At 35.1% G+C, this 21,962-nt stretch overlaps 1 protein-coding gene across 10 annotated transcripts in view; it reads right to left on the reverse strand.

Moving 5' to 3' along the window:
- ANKRD28 (ankyrin repeat domain 28) overlaps window positions 1-21,962 on the reverse strand; it is a 198,187-nt gene that overhangs the window by 108,824 nt on the left and 67,401 nt on the right. For 6 of the 10 annotated variants that reach the window (XM_060638621.3, XM_060638618.3, XM_060638619.3 and 3 more), the window contains one exon: window positions 10,949-11,032. In XM_060638621.3, coding sequence (XP_060494604.1) covers window positions 10,949-10,962 — 14 coding nt within the window. In that variant the 5' untranslated portion in view covers window positions 10,963-11,032. Of the gene's footprint in view, window positions 1-10,948; window positions 11,033-12,168; window positions 13,724-21,962 lie in introns of those variants that run through there. The other 4 variants (XR_013549862.2, XM_060638616.3, XM_060638622.3 and 1 more) reach the window with 3 other exon arrangements.

The raw sequence follows: 21,962 nt of genomic DNA on the forward strand, positions 1-21,962 counted from the left end.
CATCTCCTCTTCACCTATGAAGTTTCCATCATTTCCTGTGCTGCTTCTGTGCTGTGTGTTCAGCAATTGTGCAAACTTTACTTTTATTTAATGATGATGATTTGGACGTTAATACAATAATATGAAAGCTGCTTTCTAGTTGGTCAGGGAAACTAACACTAAGAACTTTATTAAATGCCTTCCCTAGAACCAACTTCTATTCCTAAGCATTGGGGGCAAGATGGGATTTAGTCCCCTTGACAAAGAACTCGGTAGAATATCCCATCTCATTGTCTCTTTAAAGTCAATGCTCTGACAGATCATCAAGAGAATACTGCAAATGATAAAGTTATTACAGAAGAGTGCCTTTGTCCACATGCTCCCCTCCATGTTCAAAGTCAGCAACACAGAACCTGCCTCACATCAAATCCCTTACTGTCTTTGTTTCTGACTCTAGATACACATTTAATTTTTTTTTAATATTTATTTTTGAAAAAGACAGAATGTGAGCAGCAGAAAGGAGAGGCAGAGAGAGAAAGGGAGACCTAGAATCCAAAGCAGGCTCCAGGCTCTGAGCTGTCAGCACAGAACCCAATGCAGGACTTGAACCCATGAACTGTGAGATCATGACGTGGGCCAAAGTCGGCTGCTTAACCGACTGAGCCACCCAGGCGCCCCTAGGTCCACATTTAAAGGGTTCATGTAATTAGGTCAGGTCTACTCAGCTAATCTCACCTTCCTAGTCAACTGTGCCAAATGTTATAAAGTAATCACAAGAGTGCTATCCTATCATATTTACAGTACAGAAAATTATACAGGATATGTACATGGAGGGGGAGTAAGATTCTTGTGGGCCATCTTAGGAATTCTGCCTACTATCAGGGGTAACCTAAAGAACAAAGAGAAACTGAAGATGAAGCAAAGACTGAATTGGAGACAACGCGGGCACAAGCGATATCCTGAGTCAGGAAAGAGCAGGGAAGAATAGGGGGAAAAAGTATGTATGACTGGACTTGTCTCCCCAGTACCCAGCATAGTAACTGGCACATAATTTTTCAAGGGAATGGACGAACATACCAAGTTATACCAAATTAAGCTAGCAGGTATTTATTAAGAGTTTACATACTTAATAGCTATAGGACAAAAGCTAAGAAACTTACTGTAATGTGAAACCACTAGGCAGAATTGAGGGGTGACAAACCAATGGAGACAACATGGACAGAAAACAAACTGGACATTAAGAAAACTAGGCTCTTATGCTATCTCTGCTAAATATAAGTGACCAAATCAAATAAACTCCAAGACTTTAGTTTTGTCTCATCTTTAACAGAGATGATACAACCACTTAATTTCTAAGATCCCTTTCCAGTGCTACCTATCCTACAAAATGGAAGGCATGGTTCTTGCCCTCAAGCATATTCTATTTAGGAAGTTTAGAATGTAAGTATTAATTCATGTTGTAACCCACACATTGCTCTATCAGTAGTAATATTAAAAAGACAATAGGAAGAATCCTATTTTAAACACTGAATTTACCCTCTTCTATAGATTTAGCAGTAAACAGATACTCCTATGCTAAGATTTACTTGCTCTTCCCAGTAAAAAAATAAAACACCAAAATTACATATCTTTATTTTATTATTTTTTTTAGGTAGGCTCCGTGCCCAACGTGGGGCTTTAACTCACAACCATAAGATCAAGAGTCACATGCTCTACCAGGTGAGCCAGCCAGGTGCTCCCAAATTTACATATCAATACCAGGTCCTATTAGAATAAGGCAAAGTAAGGTAATGCCACAGTCTGGGGAGAATAGGGACTAGAATTCTCAGGACAGAGTAACAGAGAGAGGATGGTACAGCTAGAAAATGCCAGAGATCTTCAGATTATGCACTTGTATACTCAACTAAGTACTGAGCAGCACAAGTGTATAAAAATACTACCCAAGTCTGGTGAAAAGAAGCATCTAAAGCAATTAAAGTAGTGCTTCTCAACCATTTTCTCCTTATCATCCTAATCCAGGAGGTTTTTGATACTTTATTTTTCCTAACTGCCCTCATGAAATTTTACTACTACTGTGTATCTATCTAATTTCTACAGTTTAATCCTTTGGAAGGCCATAATCATTGTAATATGCAAGATTCTCTCTCTCTCTCTCTCATACACACACACACACACACACACACACACACACACACACAGAGCAAAAAAATAAATTTTGCCAAGTTGGAGGTGATAGCATCACCAGTGAGGATACATGGATTTTGAAGGAATAGTGCCTGGATTGCATACAGGGAAGTAATCTGTTCCCGCCAGCCAGGGTAAAAAACTTGTGTTTCCTGGAGCACTGGAGAGAGTACTCAAAAAGAAACTTACCTCAGCAGTACTGGATATTTAACATATTTTGAATTAAATACCATTTATAGTAAGAACAAAATTTGTAAAATATAAATTTAACAAAGTATGTAAAAAGGCCATCCACAGTGAAATTACAAAATCTGCTGAGAGAAATTAAAAATGACCTAAATAAATGGAGAGCTGGGTGAGAAGACTCAATATTGTTAAGATGTTAATTTTTGCCAACTTCACCTACAGATCAACATAATCCAATTTTCTCCCCAGAGACGGACAAGCTGATTCTAAAATATATATAAAAACACTAAGTACTCACACAATTTTGAAAAAAAAAAAGTTGATGATTTCAAGACTTATTATAAAATGCTACCATATCTCAACAGTATGGCACTGGCATTAACAACTGACTTAATAAAGACACAAAGACAATTCAGTGAAATAGTCTTGTTTTTCCACAAGTATCTAAGAACTGAATATATCTACATATTAAAAAAGTGAACTTTGGCATATACCTTGCATAATATGCAAATATTAACTCAAAATAGTCTGTAGATCTAAATGTAAAATACAAAACTTCTGGGAGATACAAAGAAAATCTACATGATGCGGAGATAGAGATCTTTTTAGATACAACACCAAAACCACAATCCATAACAGAATAAACTGATAAACTGGACATCAACAAAATTTAAAACTTCTGCTCTTCAAATACATTCTTAAGAGAATGAAAACACAACCACAGATTGAGTACTTGTATCCAGAACATACAAAGAACTCTCAAAACTCGAGAGCAAGCAAACAATCCAATTAAGGGGGGAAAAAAAAACAAAGAAACTAGCAAAAACATTTGAAAGACACTTCACCAAAGAGGATAGATATACAGATTGCCAAGAGGCACATGAAAAGATGTTCAATATCATTAGTCATCACAGAAATGTAAATTAAAACTACAATGAGATACACTGTGGGATGGATACACATCTATTAGAATTTTTAAGATTAGAAAAGACTGACCTTACCAAATATTGGTGAGAATGTGGAAAAACTGGCATTCTCATGTCTTGGTGGTGGGAATGTATAATGATACAACCAATTTGGAAACAGCCGGCAATTTCTTAAAAAGTTAAACATATAGATACCTACCATATAGTCTGACCTTTCCACCACTAGACATTTACCCAAGAGAAAGGAAAGCCTATATTCATACAAAGACTTGTACAGAAAGGTTCATCATAGCTTTATTCGTAATAGATGAAAACGGGAAACAACTCAAATGTCCATCGATAGTTAAGTGGATAAACAAATTGTGTTTATAGTTACAATGGAATACTACTCAGCAACAGAAAAGAACTGTTAATACCATGCCACAACATGTGAGATTCAAAATAATTATGCTGAGTGAAAAAATGCCAGACAAAAGGAAGACATATTGTATAATCTCATTTATATAAAGCTCTAGAAAATACAAATTAATCTGTAGGGATACAAAGCAAATCAGAGGTTATGGAGGGGCAAATGGAATCTTTTGGAAGTGATGGAAGCATTAGCTACCTTGATTATGGTGAAGGTTTCACAGGTATATGCATATGTCAAAATTTATGAAACAGTATAATTGAAATATATGTAATTCATTGTATATCAATTATACCTCACTAAAACCTAAAAAAAAAAAAAAAAAAAAAAAAGGCTCAGGTACTAGCTGAGACTAACAGACCAATTAGTAACTTTAGCTCTGTCTAAAATTTAGGACAGAATTTATGCCATTTTTGTTATACTACCTAACATATTACTTATATACAGTTATGAGTATAAAAACTCATCAGCATTATTTCAGACTATGCAAGTAAAAGTACCTGATCTCTATTAAAAATATCACAGTTGGGGTACCTGGGTAGCTCAATCAGTTAAGTGTCCGACTCTTGGTTTCAGCTCAGGTCATGATTTCACAGTTCCTGAGTTCGAGCCCCGCGCTGGGCTCTGTACTGACAGTGCGGAGCCTGCTTGGGATTCTCTCTCTCCCTCTCTTTCTGCCCCTTTCTGAGCATGTGTGCACACACTCTCTCTCCCTCTCTCAAAATAAATAAACTTTAAAAAAAAACATATCACTGTTTACCCAACATCTATTTATACATGTCCAGTAAAATTGCTTCAAAGAACTAAGAGGACATTTAGTCTATTTGGAAAGATGATAATTTAATAATTTATAATAAATATAAACATTCCAAAATTTTTGCATGTCCACTGAAGCAGAATTTTTGTTTTCTTGGTGAAAAGATCTCAATTTATTTCCAATTAGCAAGATTTAAAATAATCCAAATGCTCTCTAAAAGGGGACTAGTTAAATAAATTACATTATAAACAATGGAAAATGATGTGGCTATAAAGAAAAATGAGAAGTTCTCATTACTAATATGGACTAATATACTACATTCCCAATATATATTCCCCAAATATATTGGAGATGAAAAATGAAAGATGCAGAATGTGTATATGCTAGGGGCGCCTGGGTGGCGCAGTCGGTTGGGCGTCCGACTTCAGCCAGGTCACGATCTCGCGGTCCGTGAGTTCGAGCCCCGCGTCAGGCTCTGGGCTGATGGCTCGGAGCCTGGAGCCTGTTTCCGATTCTGTGTCTCCCTCTCTGTCTGCCCCTCCCCCGTTCATGCTCTGTCTCTCTCTGTCCCAAAAATAAATTAAAAAAAAAAAAATGTTGAAGAATGTGTATATGCTAAATAAAAAACAATACATGAATGGAATATAAAAATAAGTCACCATCAGTCTCTAGCTGCAAAAACAGCTAGTTTCATTAGATAATACCTTCTTTGTTTCAGAATCTTCCAAAGCCATTTATAGTCACAATGACAGGATGTAAACTCATTTAAGATCTTGGGGGAAAACTGACCATTGGTGAAGAAAATTTAAAAATTTGAGGCTAGATGCTAGAAGCACCGGCAAGAATAGAGGAGAGGTGTCATCTCTAGGCACCTAGAAACTATAGAGGAATTCTCTCCTGGGTGTTAACTGAGTTGGTTCCTTGCTCTTCTTCACTCCCCCCCTTACTACTCAATGTTCCATGGAAGCCAGCTAGAAGTTGGGTGGGTACACTTGAGAAGGGGTTGAAGGGTTGGTCACAGGTTCCATTACTAATTACTGTAAGTAGCTAAAAAAGACCATGTGCACATGTACAATTTTAGGGCAGAGAGTGCACATGACCTCAAGTAACTGAGTGAAGAGGTTTTAAGAACTTAGAACACCAAAAGTGTGGTATACTGACAGCCAGCAGAAGTGACATGTGGCCACAAGAAAGACTGGTTAAAGATTAGAGCATTTCTTGTTAATTTCCAGAAAAGACTAGAGAACACAGTGAAGGATGGGGGTGGGTAGAATTCAGGCAACCTGTGTAAACTTAGGGTTTACTACTTTGTGTTAACTGCCAACAATATTATTATAATAATAATGAAAACTAATGATCTGTTTGTATGATGTGTATATATAGATTTGCTGAGCACTTCATCTGACAAAGTAAAATCAACATCATTTCAATGATCCCAGAAAGTACTTTTGAAAGCTTAACGATGTTAATAATTTGGAAGGCTATTTTGGCAAATCAATCCCAAAATACTTTGAATGACAAAGCTAAATTCAGAAGCTAATAAAATATACAAGATAGCATTTTCAAAAATACTAAGTTATATGGTAGATATAGGGAAGATCTACTTATTGACTAGCTCTTAAATCAACTCTTTTGTGTTTAAAAAGGGTCACTCATAATCTAAGCATTCCTGTTTTGAATACTGAGAACAGCATTGGCTAAATTATAATTACCTCTAGTTTGGTATTATCTTGAATGACATTTTTATCCAGCCAAAAATTAAGACATCAGGGAGGCTTATGTAGTCACTCATTTGCAATGCTAACATTAACAGCACTTGGTATCATGAAAATTAGGAATCCACTTGAATTACAGTTTAAAAGATAGGAGTCCATAGAATCGACCTAACTTTTTGGGGGAAAATCCACTTCTGAACCATTACTGCTTTATGGCACTATTTGACAAAAGAAAAAAACTATTTCTCTCTCTCCAATTTACTTTATTTTCCCAGTTACTATCAAGTCTGACATGGGTTCAAATTCCTGTTCCTGCTATACTTACTGGTCCTGGAGATATTTAACCTTTCTGAATTGTAGTTTTGTTATCTATTAGTGGAATGTAAATGCTAACCTACCAACATTACAAGATTGTTGTATGAACTGAATCATAACATAAAAAGATTTAGGCATATCACTGTCTCTGAAATAAAATTCTATAATTAACACCAATTTCTATCACTCTGGATACAGGAAAACAATTTCTTTATGTAGAAATAATTTTCTGACAAAGTCAGACCTTTCCTCTGAAATATGTTATTGATATTTTAGACTAAATTATTTGGACTCTACAATAGGGCATTAAGTTCTACTAAATCCTCGGGAAAGGAAATAACAATAATTATTATTTTGGCTACATATATTTAGAAATACAAATGAAACCTTCTGGGCAAAAGCAGGAGGTCATTCAAGGTCATTCAGAATTTTTAGACCATCTTAAAAATTTTTTTTTAAATGTTTATCTGATTTAATTTTGAGAGGCATGCAGGGGAGGGGGCAGAGAGAGGCTCCAAAGCAGGCTCTGTGCTAACAGACAGCCTGATGTGGGGCTCAAATTCATGAATGTAAGATCATGACCTGAGTTCTGAGCCCAAGTTGGATGCTTAACCCCTTAATCTACTGAGCCACCCAGGCACACCTTAGAGCATCTTAAATTTGGAGAGGCAAACACCCTGAAAGCCATTATTGTAATCCACGCATTTTATAACAAAAGAGAGCCTCAAAGAACTTAAACGGATTTGCTCAAGTAGTATATACAGGCAATAAGGTAAGAAAACAGGAGTACTTAGGTCTAATAACTTAAATTCCAATTGTTCTTTACACTATATATACATACCATTCTGCTTTCATAAATTTTTGACAGTATCACCTTTTTGATTAACAGTGTTTCTTCCATAACCAGGTAACTTATTTTTCCAAAAGTTTGCTACTTCAACTGCTTCTAGGCAATCAAAAATCTTCTATTAGGTTACTACCGAAACAACTATTTCCCCTTTATGCCTTCCTATGAAAATGCGAATTTTCTCCACATATGGAATGGTAATATAACCAGTGATGATAAGCCTCTATTCTTGTCCCAGGGGATGAACCAGGTGAAAAACAATGACTAATCTAAGCAAAATGCTAATCCCATTCTACCTTTGCTGGTGGATTGGTTTAGAGTAAGCCAGTAACCAGTCCAATCTCAGGGGGAGTTTGGAGGGGATTTGGAAAAAGATAGTTTTGCTTGATTAAAAATACAAAGAAAAAGGAAACTTACAGGGAGAGTCCCCTTTCCATTTCTTTGGCTGTGTGTCATAAGCACAAAATGCATCAGTCATCTCTACTAGGAGAAGAAAGCTGAAAGCCTCACAGAGCCACTCACCCAGAGCTCTGACAGTACGATCTTAACCAACCAAACTGCCTTGCTCTAGAGTAAATTATTATAAAAGCAATAAACCTGTATTTAGGTAGGCACTCAATTACTTGTGGCCCAAAGCCTCCAAATATGAAACTCCAACATTTTTAAAAATTTATTTGAGAGAGAGAGAGAGAGAGAGAGAGAGAAGAGAGCGCACACGCATGAGCAGGGGAGAAGCAGGGAGAGAGAATCCCAAGCAGGCTCTACGCTGCTAGTGCAGAGTCCGATGCAGGACCCAAACTCAGGAACCGTTAGATCATGACCTGAGCCAAAATCAAGAGCTGGACATTTAAGCAACTGAGCCACCAGAACTCCAGCATTTCTAGTGAAATCATCTTACCTAAGCCTCCACAACAGAAGACTTCCTTCTCAACCAAATAATACACATGTATTTTAAATTAAGAGTTTTGTTAAAAATCAATTTAGGTATGTTACTAAGAAAAATGCTATTTGGTGATTCACAGTATCCAAAACTTCAGGACATGACTGAAGAAACTAAATCTAAAAAAATACAATGTTCATTTAACAGTACAGAAACAAATCTGAATTTGTATACCCATTCACCCATTCTAAAAACTGATAAAAACAACTTCAAAAACTGTACGTTTCAAAGAGATGTTATTCTCAATTACTTATTTAAATAAAATTATTTTTAAAAAAACACCACTGTCACACTGACATAAAGCTTAAACATACTTTATTACCTATCAACAATCACAGATTTAACTCAGATCACAGATTTAACAAATTGTAAAATTATGACAATACTCTCAACTACTAAGAGTCACATGAGAAAAGACATAAAAGCAGCTGTAGAATAACTTGTCAAAAACCCATGAATCACTGAAGACTACTGAAGTCACCCACCCTCAAGAAAAGCCTACTGATTTGAAGTACTAACCTTTTAGTTCTGCCCTAAGTCGCAGTAAGGGCACCAGCTAGGAGATGTTAAGAGATGGTGGTTATTATGGAAAGAGCCTAAATGTCCATCAACTGATGAATGGATAAAGAAATTGTGGTTTATATACACAATGGAGTACTACATGGCAATGAGAAAGAACGAAATATGGCCCTTTGTAGCAACGTGGATGGAACTGGAGAGTGTGATGCTAAGTGAAATAAGCCATACAGAGGAAGACAGATACCATATGTTTTCACTGTCATGTGGATCCTGAGAAACTTAACAGAAACCCATGGGGGAGGGGAAGGGGAAAAAAAAAGAAAAAGAGGTTAGAGTGGGAGAGAGCCAAAGCATAAGAGACTCTTAAAAACTGAGAACAAACTGAGGGTTGATGGGGGGAGGGAGGGAGGGAGAGGAGGGTGGGTGATGGGTATTGAGGAGGGCACCTTTTGGGATGAGCACTGGGTGTTGTATGGAAACCAATTTGACAATAAATTTCATATATTGAAGAAAAAAAAAAGAAGTGGTGGTTAAAAGCAAGTAAAGAAAGGAATCTATAAGTAGAGGCTAAAAATCATAAATGTTTGGGGGTGACACACTAATGACACATACACAATAGTTTCCAAGGACATCACAGTAGAATAAACTTATGCTCAAGATGATTCTGAGTAATTTTTAAAAATTTAAAATAATTTGATCAATATAGCAGAAAACAGTGTTGGCTATGAGACTGCATAATGACAGGGAAATTAATCATGGTAAGTAGCATTATAGTCCAAACTTTCTCACCAAGATAAGATTTGTTAGTACTATTAAGAAAACTAGCAAACAAACCCAAAAAACTAGAGTTCAACAGAACAGAAAGCCATTTTTTTCCTTTTCATTAACTCTATACCCCTGTAACTATTTTCTGTCCTAAGAAAAAAATAGACTCTTCAGAACACCCCAATTAGGTAAAGTAACCAGGCACTCCATTTAAAATAAATAAATATATCCTGAATTAGGTGCATGTTTCCAATAAATATAAATTTAAAGGCAATTCATTTAGGAAGGTTTTAAAAAAATGTAGTAATAGCATTTTGATCACTCTAACGTTAGAATGAACCATTTTAGCTAAAGATTAAATTTATTTGGATAATCCAACTTTCAAAAGATTAATACTTTTTATATCTACTTAACATTATCACAGTAGTACTGTATGAAAGAATGAAAGAAAGATGAGAGCTTGAGATGACCTTGCAGGCTTTTGCAGAACTACCAATCATTTTAGGTCATCTGTTTTGGTGTTGCTATGGCAACTTTATGAATCATGACCCCCTCACCACAATAATTCAGAGGACTGAATTATGTATGAAGAATGTACTGTCAACCTGTTTCCCGTAAAAATATACACATTAATGAATTAGATCTTACTATAGTAAATTATATATCTTTAGCCTCAATTCAGTAAATTAAAGAAACTACTGGCCACTAGAGAAACAGAAAATTATCCATATGCCCAATCTGTATAAAACTGTCTCTCATGTCAGTCCTGAATGTTAAATCCACTACATCTTTCAGTTTGGAGACTTTTCAAACAATATGTCTTTCTTTACTGAGAGGCTCAAACAGATGAGTCTGTGTATAATGCTTACCATACTTATTTACAGAAAACAAATTCGATCTATTATAAACTTAACAGAAATGTCTCTTAGAGTTCACAAAAAAGAACCCTCATCTAAAATGCATACAAGTATTTAACAGTCAAATGTCACGATGTCCACAACTTACTTTCAAATGGATTCAGCAAAAGAAAAAACCGTATGTGTCTGTATATAAAATATGTGTAAATATGAGAGGGAAAGCAAATGTGGCAAAATGTTCTCACTGCTGGATCTACGTGGAGTGTATGTGGGTATTCAGAATATTGTTTCAACTTTTCTGTAAAATATTCCCAAGTAAAAAGCTGTGGAAACAAAGGACCCTCACTGGTTCCTAGTCCTCTTGTGTTAGTTTTTACCCTGAATATACACCCAGTCCCCTTCTTTTGAGGCAACTACTTCAAGACCCTCTGCCCTCATTTAAAACAACTGTTACAGAACTGTTACGTCTTTTTTAACAAAGTCATAATTCTAGAAAAGAGTTTTTATAAGTAGATTTAAAGGCCAGTATCAGTGAATTAATTGTTTTACCTGAAAGTTAACATCTTCTTTCTTAAATATTAGTGCTCGAACTTCATCAGGATCTCCATTAAATATAGCTTGCACCAGTGATGGCTAAAACACAAGAGAGTAATAAAAATATTAATCACACTGCATGGATAATTCTAAAGATATTTCCACATAATTTTTAAACCTAAAATTCTTCTTCTCTTTAGCAACAATAATCAATTTGTTTTTGACATTAACCAATACTTTTATTGAGTCAAATTGTATGAAAGTACAGGATTCCTCCTTGAATAAAAAAGGCCTAATTAAAAAAAAAAAAAAAAAATCAATTCAGTATGGCCAAAATTAGGTAGTACAATAAACACAATCAAACCTGAGTAGAAGTCTTTTGTTCATATATATGGTAAAAACAAAGTCTCTTCCAAATACAAGTGTGACATCTCAACATCTACTTGTGGGACATAAGTTGTCAAACAAGCCATTGCCAGGCCACACTGATGCCCATGAAGGCAGGCCTTTTTGAAAAGTTCTGTTTGGGGCATTCAATAACTTGCATGGGTTAGCATTACCTGTTACACAGATTTAAATCCGAAGAAAGAAAATCTGGCAATTGATGAAAATCACTATTATTCAAAGACCAAAAAATAGCATATACCTGAATAACACGAAGAGGCAAACACGTGCATGTCTAAATATAACAATTTCTTAATCAACAACAGTCTCTTTGATAAGGTATCATATTATACTAGTCAAACAAACCAATTGACAACAGCATTAAAAATAAGGGTAAGGAAGTCTGATTCTTTTTCATATAAAAGTGCTGCATGTAAATACATAAAATTCATTACAGAAAAGGTTGTGCCTCGGTGTTGCTAGCAGTAGTAAACCTTTCCTAAAACATACAGTTCCTCATTCTCATTACATCATTTTTTAAAACCACAAAATGAAAACAGAAACGTGGTTGCCAGGACTACAATTCTCAAATTATTTTTTAAAAAGTCTTTGTAAGAGAGTAATACATAGTAAGGAAAGTCTGAGAATGTTAGCTAAACGTCTGAAGAAGTAAAACCAAAACTGTGTCCATTTTATACACAAGTAATACTGCATCATATTTACATACCTATACTGCTTTTATTTGGGTTTTTAATAAAACGAGTGGAAGCTACCTTATGTTTATTCTTAAAAGATAAAATTTACCCCATTAGTTCAGTAGAAGATAATAAACATAAACTCTCATATCTTACCAATACACTTCCAGAAGGTGGTGGTGAATGTGGGGATTTATTTTCCTGTGGCAATTTAGAAATGAATGCAGGAGATTCATCTTCTACCTCCTCCAAAACAACAATACACACTCGACTCATTCGCTCTTTTAAAACACTAAATTCCAAGCTATGTGATAAAAGTCACAGTTGGAAGAGCACAAATAGTTTTTCCTCCTCTTCTGTACAACACTTAGGATCATTCTCTGAACAGCGCAGCTGGTTTTTTAAAGTTAGTAAGTACTATCAGAAAAACTGAAGTTTAAAATTATGACTACATAACATAACTTCCTAAAAACAACAAAATTCTGTTATTTTCTGTTGGGTTACTGTAATACTTAAAAGAAATTTCATATCAACATGTCACTAACTAAAACGGAGTCCAGTACAAGCTCATCTAAAAATATTTTTCCCTTACCAAAATAATCATATTGCTCTCTGTCTCACAGAAATTTACTTGCATAAAAAGATTATTGTTTGGGGTGACAACACCACACAATACAGAATGAAATGAGAAACAACTACTGTGACAGAGAGGATTACAGCTATACCCACTCTTGCCTGCAAGGTCATATAGTTACCAGTAGCTGACTTGCTTATAATTGGAAAAAAAAAAAAAAAAAAAAAAAAAAAATCTCACTATTCTGTTTCCACTTCTAATTTGTCTTCATTTCTTCAGCTTCTGGTTTAAAGCAGATACTATCCAGAGGAAAAAAAAAATATCTAGAGCTCAGCATAAATTCTTAAAATGAAGCTCAGAGGTTGACAATTCTTTCTGTGTTTGGGAAAGAAAAAAAACAACAACACTCTGCATTAATAGCAAAGCTGCAGTACATTTACATGCGATGAGTCAGACCCCAAGAGACAATAGGACTCTTGGTACTAGAATACAGCTTGATTAATCCAGATATCCCATATAAAGAAGAAACACAGATAGCTTTATTCCCATCGATAGCATAAGCAAGGCAGAGCGTTCATTCTTTCTCCATCAGGCAGTTGTCTGTGGCTGCTCCAGCAAAAGGGCACAGCACCAGGCAGAAATAGTGTTAGCAGAGGATCCTAACGGAACAGGCAGGCTGCGAAGGAATTAGAAGGCATTTGAGCTCAAATTACTGCTTCAGGCTTTTCATTTAAAAAAAGAGAGAGAAAAGCCCAGTAGTTTATCATTCCAGTGTTTCCTTTGATCTCCACATGAATACAGCTTCCATTAAATAGTCTTCATTCACAGGAAAAAACAGCAGACTGTGCATCTTCTTTGAGCCAACTACTTTATTCAATCATCTGCTCTGTGCCAATATAGTTTCCTTCCACTGTGAAAACCGCTACAGTTATCCTTTTCAGTAGATTTCAGATGTTTTCCTGTTCCCCAGATGATCTTGCAAAACAGCCACTGATACCTCCAAATAGGTAGGTCCTTAAAAAATCTCTACAGAACCTCAGGATCGGCCCCACAGAAGCATTCCAACTGAGCAACAGTCTGAATAGCAAAGACTGCAGAACCGCAGGATGAAATGCCTAGTAATGCTCACATGTTACACTTACCAGAGATCTGAGCTACTGCTCGGGGATGTAACTTCCTCTAGCAGGAGAAAAAAATAGTGCATTTGGACAGCCTTCACAATTAGAAGGTTCATGCCAGTTCTGTGACTAATCCAGATCAAACTGAAAAATTCTATAACTGAAAAATGAGTGCGCTTTTAACATTTTCCACTAAAAGCCACAAGGAAATCTGGTGTACTGCCTCTGCTGACTAACACTGGTTTTAGCAAGTAAACAATTCCAAACAGCTTAACTGCTTTCGTATGTTACAATATAGCAAATGTTTAACCCTATAAATGACAACTGCAATAAGAATGTCTGCAGTGGACCCATAAAAGAGATGGAGAAATATTTTATGATAACAGAAAAACACAAATCTGAGATTTTATTTTTTTACCAAGATCATTTTTAATATACCAGATGCATTTATTTTCAAAAATGCAAAAAAGTTTAAGCAAAGAAATTTAAAATTTACAATTTCTGTTGTTGAATTTAATCAATCATGTCATATTTTAAAGGCAAAAAACAAAAATTTCATAATGTAAAAATCCTAGCTCTAAGCTTCTGTGGATCATCTGAATTTCACTGAAGAAATTAAATAATTCCACCTTCCCATCTGGAAATGGAATAAAGCCTTAAATCCGTTAAATAGCGGCATAAAACTATTGTTTAATGCCCTAAGTATTCATTTTCTCTATGTCAAAAAGGCACGAGGTAACATAAAAAAGTCAGATGTTTCTTCCTCTATAAAATTAATTTCCCCAAAGCTACAAGGAAGTGTCAAAAACAACCAATCTATTGTAAGCTTTCCCTTCTTTCTCTATTAAGCATGCGAGTTATTTTCTAACAGAAAAATTACAAATACTATGGTTTCCCTTCAATTTTTGTTCTTTCTCCTATCAACTAGCATTTTTTTAAATTAAGGAACATAATAGCTATTTTTGAACATTTACGATGTGCTAATAAGTGTTGTACATTCTCATTTAAAACTCACAATAACCTTGCTATGTTTCCATATAATAGACGGAAAAAACTGACTCAAAAATTAAGTATTTTATCCAGTCATACAAATTACTAAACTTGTGTCTAATTCCAAACACATGCTCTTTCTTTCTAATCTATTCTGCTTCCACTGAGTGTACGCACTTGTGCACACACCCCCACCCCACTACTCTCTCAAGATCTTTGCAACCTATACTAGATTGTCAAAGTAATCTTAAAAAACAGGTAACCTATAATGGCTATGAAAAGTTAAGGTAACAAAGAATATACTATTTATTGTCATAATACTCCTAAACAAGTTATTTTTAAATGGGTATTTCAGGGCTAGTGTTATCTCATGTGTTTAAGCTAATTTACTTACCAAAACACAAAAAGAAAAAAAAAAAAATCCGCATGATATGGGTAATATAAGAAATGCCAGAATTTAAGAACAAAAACCATTAAATATCAATCTATTAAAGAACCTGTAATCCTAACATAATTGTACCAAGGTACTGAAATATGCTAACAATTTGCAGAGTTGAATTTTAAAGTAAGCAAAATGGTTTTAAGCCAAATTAAAGACATGCAAATATTTTTGCATACAAAATGATGTTAACTATCTCCACATGACTAACTCAAAAATATCATCTTGATATATGAAATATGTAAAAATTAAATCACTGTGGTGACAATATCCTATATTCTGTCTTCAGGGGTTTTTTGCACCCCAAACAAAATCTCTTTTTATACAGACAATTTTAACTCGTTCCAAAGTATTCAGTGTGTAAGTTCAGCTACTTAGTTAGACTTAAGCAGGTACATCCTATTTCTTGTTCTAGGTCAACTTCCGTACTTAGGTCTTTCCCAGCCAGAGAACAAGCTCTTTGAAGGCAGAGACTATGTTTACACACACACACACACACACACACACACACACACACACACACACACACACAGAGTTTCCTTCTACTTTCTCCCACTTGTAAACAATTTCAATGAAATTAATTCTATTATGTCACAAGACTCTGGAATAGAGTGGTAAAATTATAAAGACAACAGGGGATTCATGTGTATATATTAAGAGTGTGTGTATATATATATACACTTACTTTAATCCAAAAACACAAGAGGCATTAAGGTGTAGAAGTTGAGCAACTTAAAATGCAGAAGTTGACAGGATATAAACCAATGATACAGGATGACAGCTAAAATTAAGGCCTCAGGAGGTCAGCCTACCTGGAATTCAAATTCTGATTCCATTATTTATTAGTTCTGTCCTTGGGCAAGCTACTTAAATGCCCTGGGCCTAAATGTCTTTGCACTTATAAAATAAGAATAATAGTCTTTAGAGATTTTTACCTAGGAGAAATACAATAATAGCACAGTGATTGAGAATGTAGGCTTTGTAGCCAAACTGCCTGTGTTCTCATCCAGTTTCTGCACTAACAAACCTAACCGTGACCTTGAGCAAGTTACTTAATCTCGGTCTCACTTCAACATCTAATAAAGAACATTAACAGAATCTACTTCATAGTGTTATTCAGAGTGAAGTTTAAAATAAAATGTAGATAATCTTATTATTATGGATATTTAGGGGAGTAGAATGATTTCCCATGTGAAGGTAGTGAGGAGAGGACTACTGTCGATTTCTCCCCCTACTGGTGAGATGATTCAGACTAATGTCTAGAGATCTCATTCAGTTGCTAAGTACACTCCCCTCACCCTACCCTTTCCAGGCTTCTGGAGAGACTGCTAGAAGCTTGTCTTAACACTGGAATAACCAAACAAGAATTAAGTAAGCATTACGGAGGGGAGGAAGGAGTAAACTTAGGCAAGAAGTAGGATTATGGGTTTTGCCATTCTTGAACATTCACTGTACTTTACAGTCTACGGAAAGAGAACTGGCCCATGAGGTGCCTAGCTGGCTCAGTCAGTACAGCACAAGACTCTTCATCTCACAGTGGTGAGTTCAAGTCCCACGTTGGGCATGGAGCCTACTTAAAAAAAAAAATGTAAAAAAAAAAAAATTCATTAGGGTGCCTGGGTGGCTCAGTCGGTTAAGTGTCCGACTTAGGCTCAAGTCACGTGAGTTCGAGCCCCGCATGGGGCTCTGTATTGACAGCTCTGAGCCTGGAGCCTACTTCTGGTTCTGTGTCTCCCTCTCTCTCTGCCCCTCCCCCACTCGTGTGCTCTGTCTCTTGAAAATGAATAAACGTTAAAAAAAAAAATTCCTGGCCCATGATATCCAATATAATCAAAGGAAGATGAAAAAACTGAGATAATTGCTGCACTATTTTTTATTATTTAAGTTAACAGCACCATATAGCACTGTTTTAAATCTTCTACTGAATGAGACAGACCCCTAATACAAGGAATTCACATCTTAAAAAAAAAAAAAACAGGTAAGTAACTATTTAAAACATTAGGAATGTACAAAGTATTTATGATAAAAAATTACTGACAAAGATAGTGCAAACTTAAGTTCAACAATTTTTTTTTCAATTGAACAATGGTAAGGGGATGTGGTTTTTATCTTGAGGCATTTACTCTTTAAGCCAAATTAAGTTTTTAATAAGCCAATAAATTACAATTCTGACTTCATAATCCTTCCATTCTTTATACTAAAATGTATCCTATCAACAGCTTACTCCTACTCTTCACAGAATCACATAATGGAAAGCTGGTTTAAACCTTTGTTTAACGATAAAATATTTTAACATCGCAAAAGATTTTTTTTTGGTTCCTAATTTTGTTACACCAAAAGTTTTTCGGACACATGTGATTTTTTCTTTCTGCATACAGATTCAATCCAAAGTTATCTTATCTCTTGAAAATCTGTGACCTCCATATTGATTATCATCGAATAGGAATTTTACTCAGGGTGGATAGAGCAGAGCACGCTAGTGTCTTAGTATTGAAAAATAAAAAGCTTGTGGTGAAAGATGGTAAGAAATGGATTTAAACCATGTTTCAGAAACATTTCTCATAGTTCAAGAATCCTGAACAATCTTCTTGAGCTAGGCCTCATCTGTCCATATATTTTAGAAAAATCCTATGAACAGATTTTAAAAGAAAATGGGGGAGAAGGAGGGGGGAAAAAAATCTTAAATAGCTCTTGTTAGGTTATTGGTTAGCTTCCTCAGTATTAGTACAGCCACTGAAAAAATAACATTACGTATTTAAAAAGTGATGAATTCAAGATCCTTATAATACATGCAAATTAACTCTCTGCATGTAATATATTTACAAACTAGACCACTTTTTAAATGTTTACCCAACCATACTTCCAAAATGGCTGACAACCAATGTTATCCAATGATCTCAAGTGGTTTGACCCCACTGGTATATTATAATGGTATAATGAATTGTTACCCCTTCCATTAATACTATCATATACTGCATATTGTTAACATATATTAATGTTACCTATTATTACTCTGATGTGTTCTACTACGACCTATCTATATTCTGCATCCATTCTTCCCATATTCCATTTGCCCAGAAGACTTAATTTTTAGGTAAGTACAGGGCCTCCTAGAACAATGTCTATACTTCTCAGCCTAGAAGCCTGAGACTTCTAGGCTAGAAGCCACAAGACAAAGTTGTGACCAGCATTTTAAGTAGAGGTGTTGTGTGGCTTCCAGAAAACTGCCTATTCCTACAAGGACAAATGGTATATCCACCCTGCTTCCTGGAACATGGATGACTCACCACCATCTTAAACCAAATAAGGACCAGAGTCTAGGGTGATGGAACAGTATATTAGAGGGGATCTGGGTCCCTGAGGACTTTGTGGGACAAAACTGCCATAAAAGCCCTAGACTGCCCACTTCCCAACTCTTAGGTTACAAAGAGAAGTTCCACCTTGTATAAGTCTTTGTGATTTTTGAGTCTCTTTACTCAGAGCTGAAACTAACACTAAGTGGTACTCTTCCTCTTCCTCCAATCATCAATCAGTGATCCATACTCCAGTACAGTATAGCTACTTAAATTTTCAAAAATTAAAATGGATTATAAACATTAGCTGCAACAAACTGAAATAGAAATAACTAACCAGAAAACAGCTCAAAAAACAAATCCACTATATTAATCCGTGGAGGGAGAAGGAAACATATTTATCACAAATATTTTCATTGAATCCTCAATCACGTCTTGTGGATACTATTATCCAATTTATATACGGAAAGTAGAGGCTCAGTAACATCCAGTCAGACAATGACTCATCCATTCATCTGTATTTATTCATCATCTACTATGTGTCAGGCTTTCTGCTAGGCTAAGGAAACAAAATTATGAATAAACAGTCAATCCTTATTCTAATGGAGCTTACATACAAATAAATATTATATACTGCAAACTGCAATAAAGTGTAGAAGGAAAAAATTTCTTGGAAAAAAACTAGGTCCACATGGCTGCAGTAAGCAACTATGAGTAACTATGAGGAGCAGATGTAGTTGGGAGAAACAGTTAAACTCAGATTATACAGAACTTTGTAAGCCAAGTTATAAAGTTTGTATTTCCTAAGTGATTGAAAAGTCATTAGAAATTTTTAAGCTAGGCAGTCATGATGATTTGCTTTAAAAAGATTATGTGGCTTCAGTGTAGAGAACAAATTTGAGGAGAAGAAGGAAGTCAGAGGACTAGTTGAAATAATCCAGGAGACTGTTGAAATAATCCAAAGAGTGGGTAATCTGAACTAGGATGCTGGGCATGTAAATGCAGAGACTGAGATATATTTTAGAAATAGGATTTATAGGACATGCTAATAGACCGGATTTAGGGGTGAGGGAGAAGATGGTAACCACAAACAACTCCTAGGTGTTTTATGCAAGCAACTAGTGCTTGCAAGACTTTAAGCAATCTAGGCCTTCTTCAGTTTCCAAAGGTATTAAAATGAGTAATAAGACTTGTTCTATCATATCTAAGGACCCTTCAAGCTCTAAGTCGGTTCCAATCTTAATCCAAAATATGTATCTTAACATCTACTCTCATGATTTGAAAACAAAGTGTTAACAATCCTGAACCTGTCTAATTTCAAAGAGGAGTATAAAAAAGTTCCTAAAGGATGGTAAGATTGGGTTCCATATTACCCAAGATTCAGTACATTGAAATAATCTAAAAAATGTTTGGCAAAAATACCTTAATCTAAAACATTCAAAATTACAATAGCAACTAATTCAACAAATATTTCCTATTAATATTTCCACTCTACTATACACACACCAAGAGATTATGAAATGTCCTATATCATCTCCACATTCAAAGGCCTTACGCAACCTAATGATTTTTTGGCTATGACACCAAAAGCACAGGCAACAAAGGCAAACAGAAACAAAAGGGACTACATCAAACTAAAAAGCTTCTGCACGGCAAAGGAAACTATCAACAAAATAAAAAGACAATCAATGGAAAGGGAGAAAATATCTTATCTGTAACCATATATATCCAATAATAAATTAATATTCAAACTATATAAGGAACGCATACAACTCAATAGCAAAAAACATATAAATAACTTTATTTTTTTTAATGGGCAAAAAACCTAAATAAATATTTTGCTAAAGAAAGCCATACAAATGTCCACAGGTACATGAAAGGGCACTCTTGTGCTGATAAGGATGTGGAGAAAAGGGAACCCTTGCACACTGTTGGTTGAATGTAAATTGGTACAACCACCATCAAAAACAGTACGGCACTTCCTCAAAAAGTTAAATATAAAACTACTATCAGATCCTGCAATCTCACTTCTGGGTATACATCCAAAAAAAATGAAATCAGTATCTCAAAGAGACATCTACCCTCCCATGTTCATTGCAACATTATTCACAAAGACAAAATATGGAAACAACCTAAGTGTCTGTCAAAGGATGAATGGATTAAAAAAAAAAAAAAAATGTGGTGTATGTATACACAATGGAGTATTATTCAGCCATAAAAATCAAAGAAATTCTGCTATTTCCTACAACATGGATGAACACAGAGGACATTTATGCTAATAAAATAAGCATAAATAAGCCAGACACAAAAAACAAATACTGTATGATTCCTCTTACTTGAACTCCTAGAAACAGAGAGTCGAATGGTGGCTGCCAGGGGCTTGAAGGTAGAGATGGGGAAACTCTGGTCAAAGAGTACAAACTTTCAGTTTTAAGAATAGTAACTTTGGGAGATCTATACATACAGCTACAGTTAACAATACTGTACTGTATACTTCAAATCTACTGAGAGTATATCTTGTGTTCTTACCACAAAAGAAACAAAAAAGGTAACTATGAGAGGTGACAGATGTATTAATAAACATACTTTTAGCTTGATAGTAGTAACCATTTCACAATGGATATGTATTTCAAATTATCACATTGTACACCTTAAGTAATACAATTTTTACTTGTCAATTATACCTCAGTAAAGCAGGGGGGGAAAAGACCTTATATAGTCTAAATGAGGTACACAAGAAAAATTAACCAGTACAAGAACACAAGTGATAGTAAAAAGTAGTGTAAAAAGTAGTATATACAGAGACCTAAATATGAAGTATAAGACAAACCTGCTACTAATAAAGTCATTGGTAAGAGTATAGCATATTAACAATTGTAATTGGTACATAAAGATATCTTCTAATTGTCCATTCTCTTAAAAAAATGATGGTTTTTATGAAACTGTTCATAAACTTCACTGTTGCTACTTTTTCCTCTGATTTATTGGAAGGGTGCTTTCTCAAACCAACGGTCAACTAGCTAGAATATCTAACCAAAACCTCCTCTTGACGATTACATTTCTAAGAAAATCGTTCAAACCGTTTTGTTAGTTTTATTTAACATTAATACTATTTACAGGGGCTTCTGGGTGGCCCAGTCAGTTAAGCACTGGCTCTTGATTTCAGCTCACGGTTGGGGAGATCAAGCCCTGCAATGGGCTCTGTGCTGACAGCTGACAGCACAGATTCTCTGCCTAGGATTCTCTCTCCCTCTCTCTCTGCCCCTCCCCACTAGTGTGCACATTCTCTCTCTCCCTCCCTATAAATACATAAATAAATAAACATTTAAAAAAAAACTATTTACAATGCCAGACTAATAGTTTAGTTACTCAGAGAGTAGACAAGTGCCAAACAGAAATAAAAAATAAGCCACATACTTTAAAATTTTCTAGTAAATACATTTTAAAATGGTGAAAATTAATAATAGCAGTATTTCATGTAATTAAATAGATCCCAAATATTATCATTTCAGCTTGTAATCAATATAGTTATTGGA

This window comes from Panthera onca, chromosome C2 (assembly GCF_046562875.1).
Source record: "Panthera onca isolate mPanOnc1 chromosome C2, mPanOnc1 haplotype 2, whole genome shotgun sequence".
Taxonomy (NCBI): domain Eukaryota; kingdom Metazoa; phylum Chordata; class Mammalia; order Carnivora; family Felidae; genus Panthera; species Panthera onca.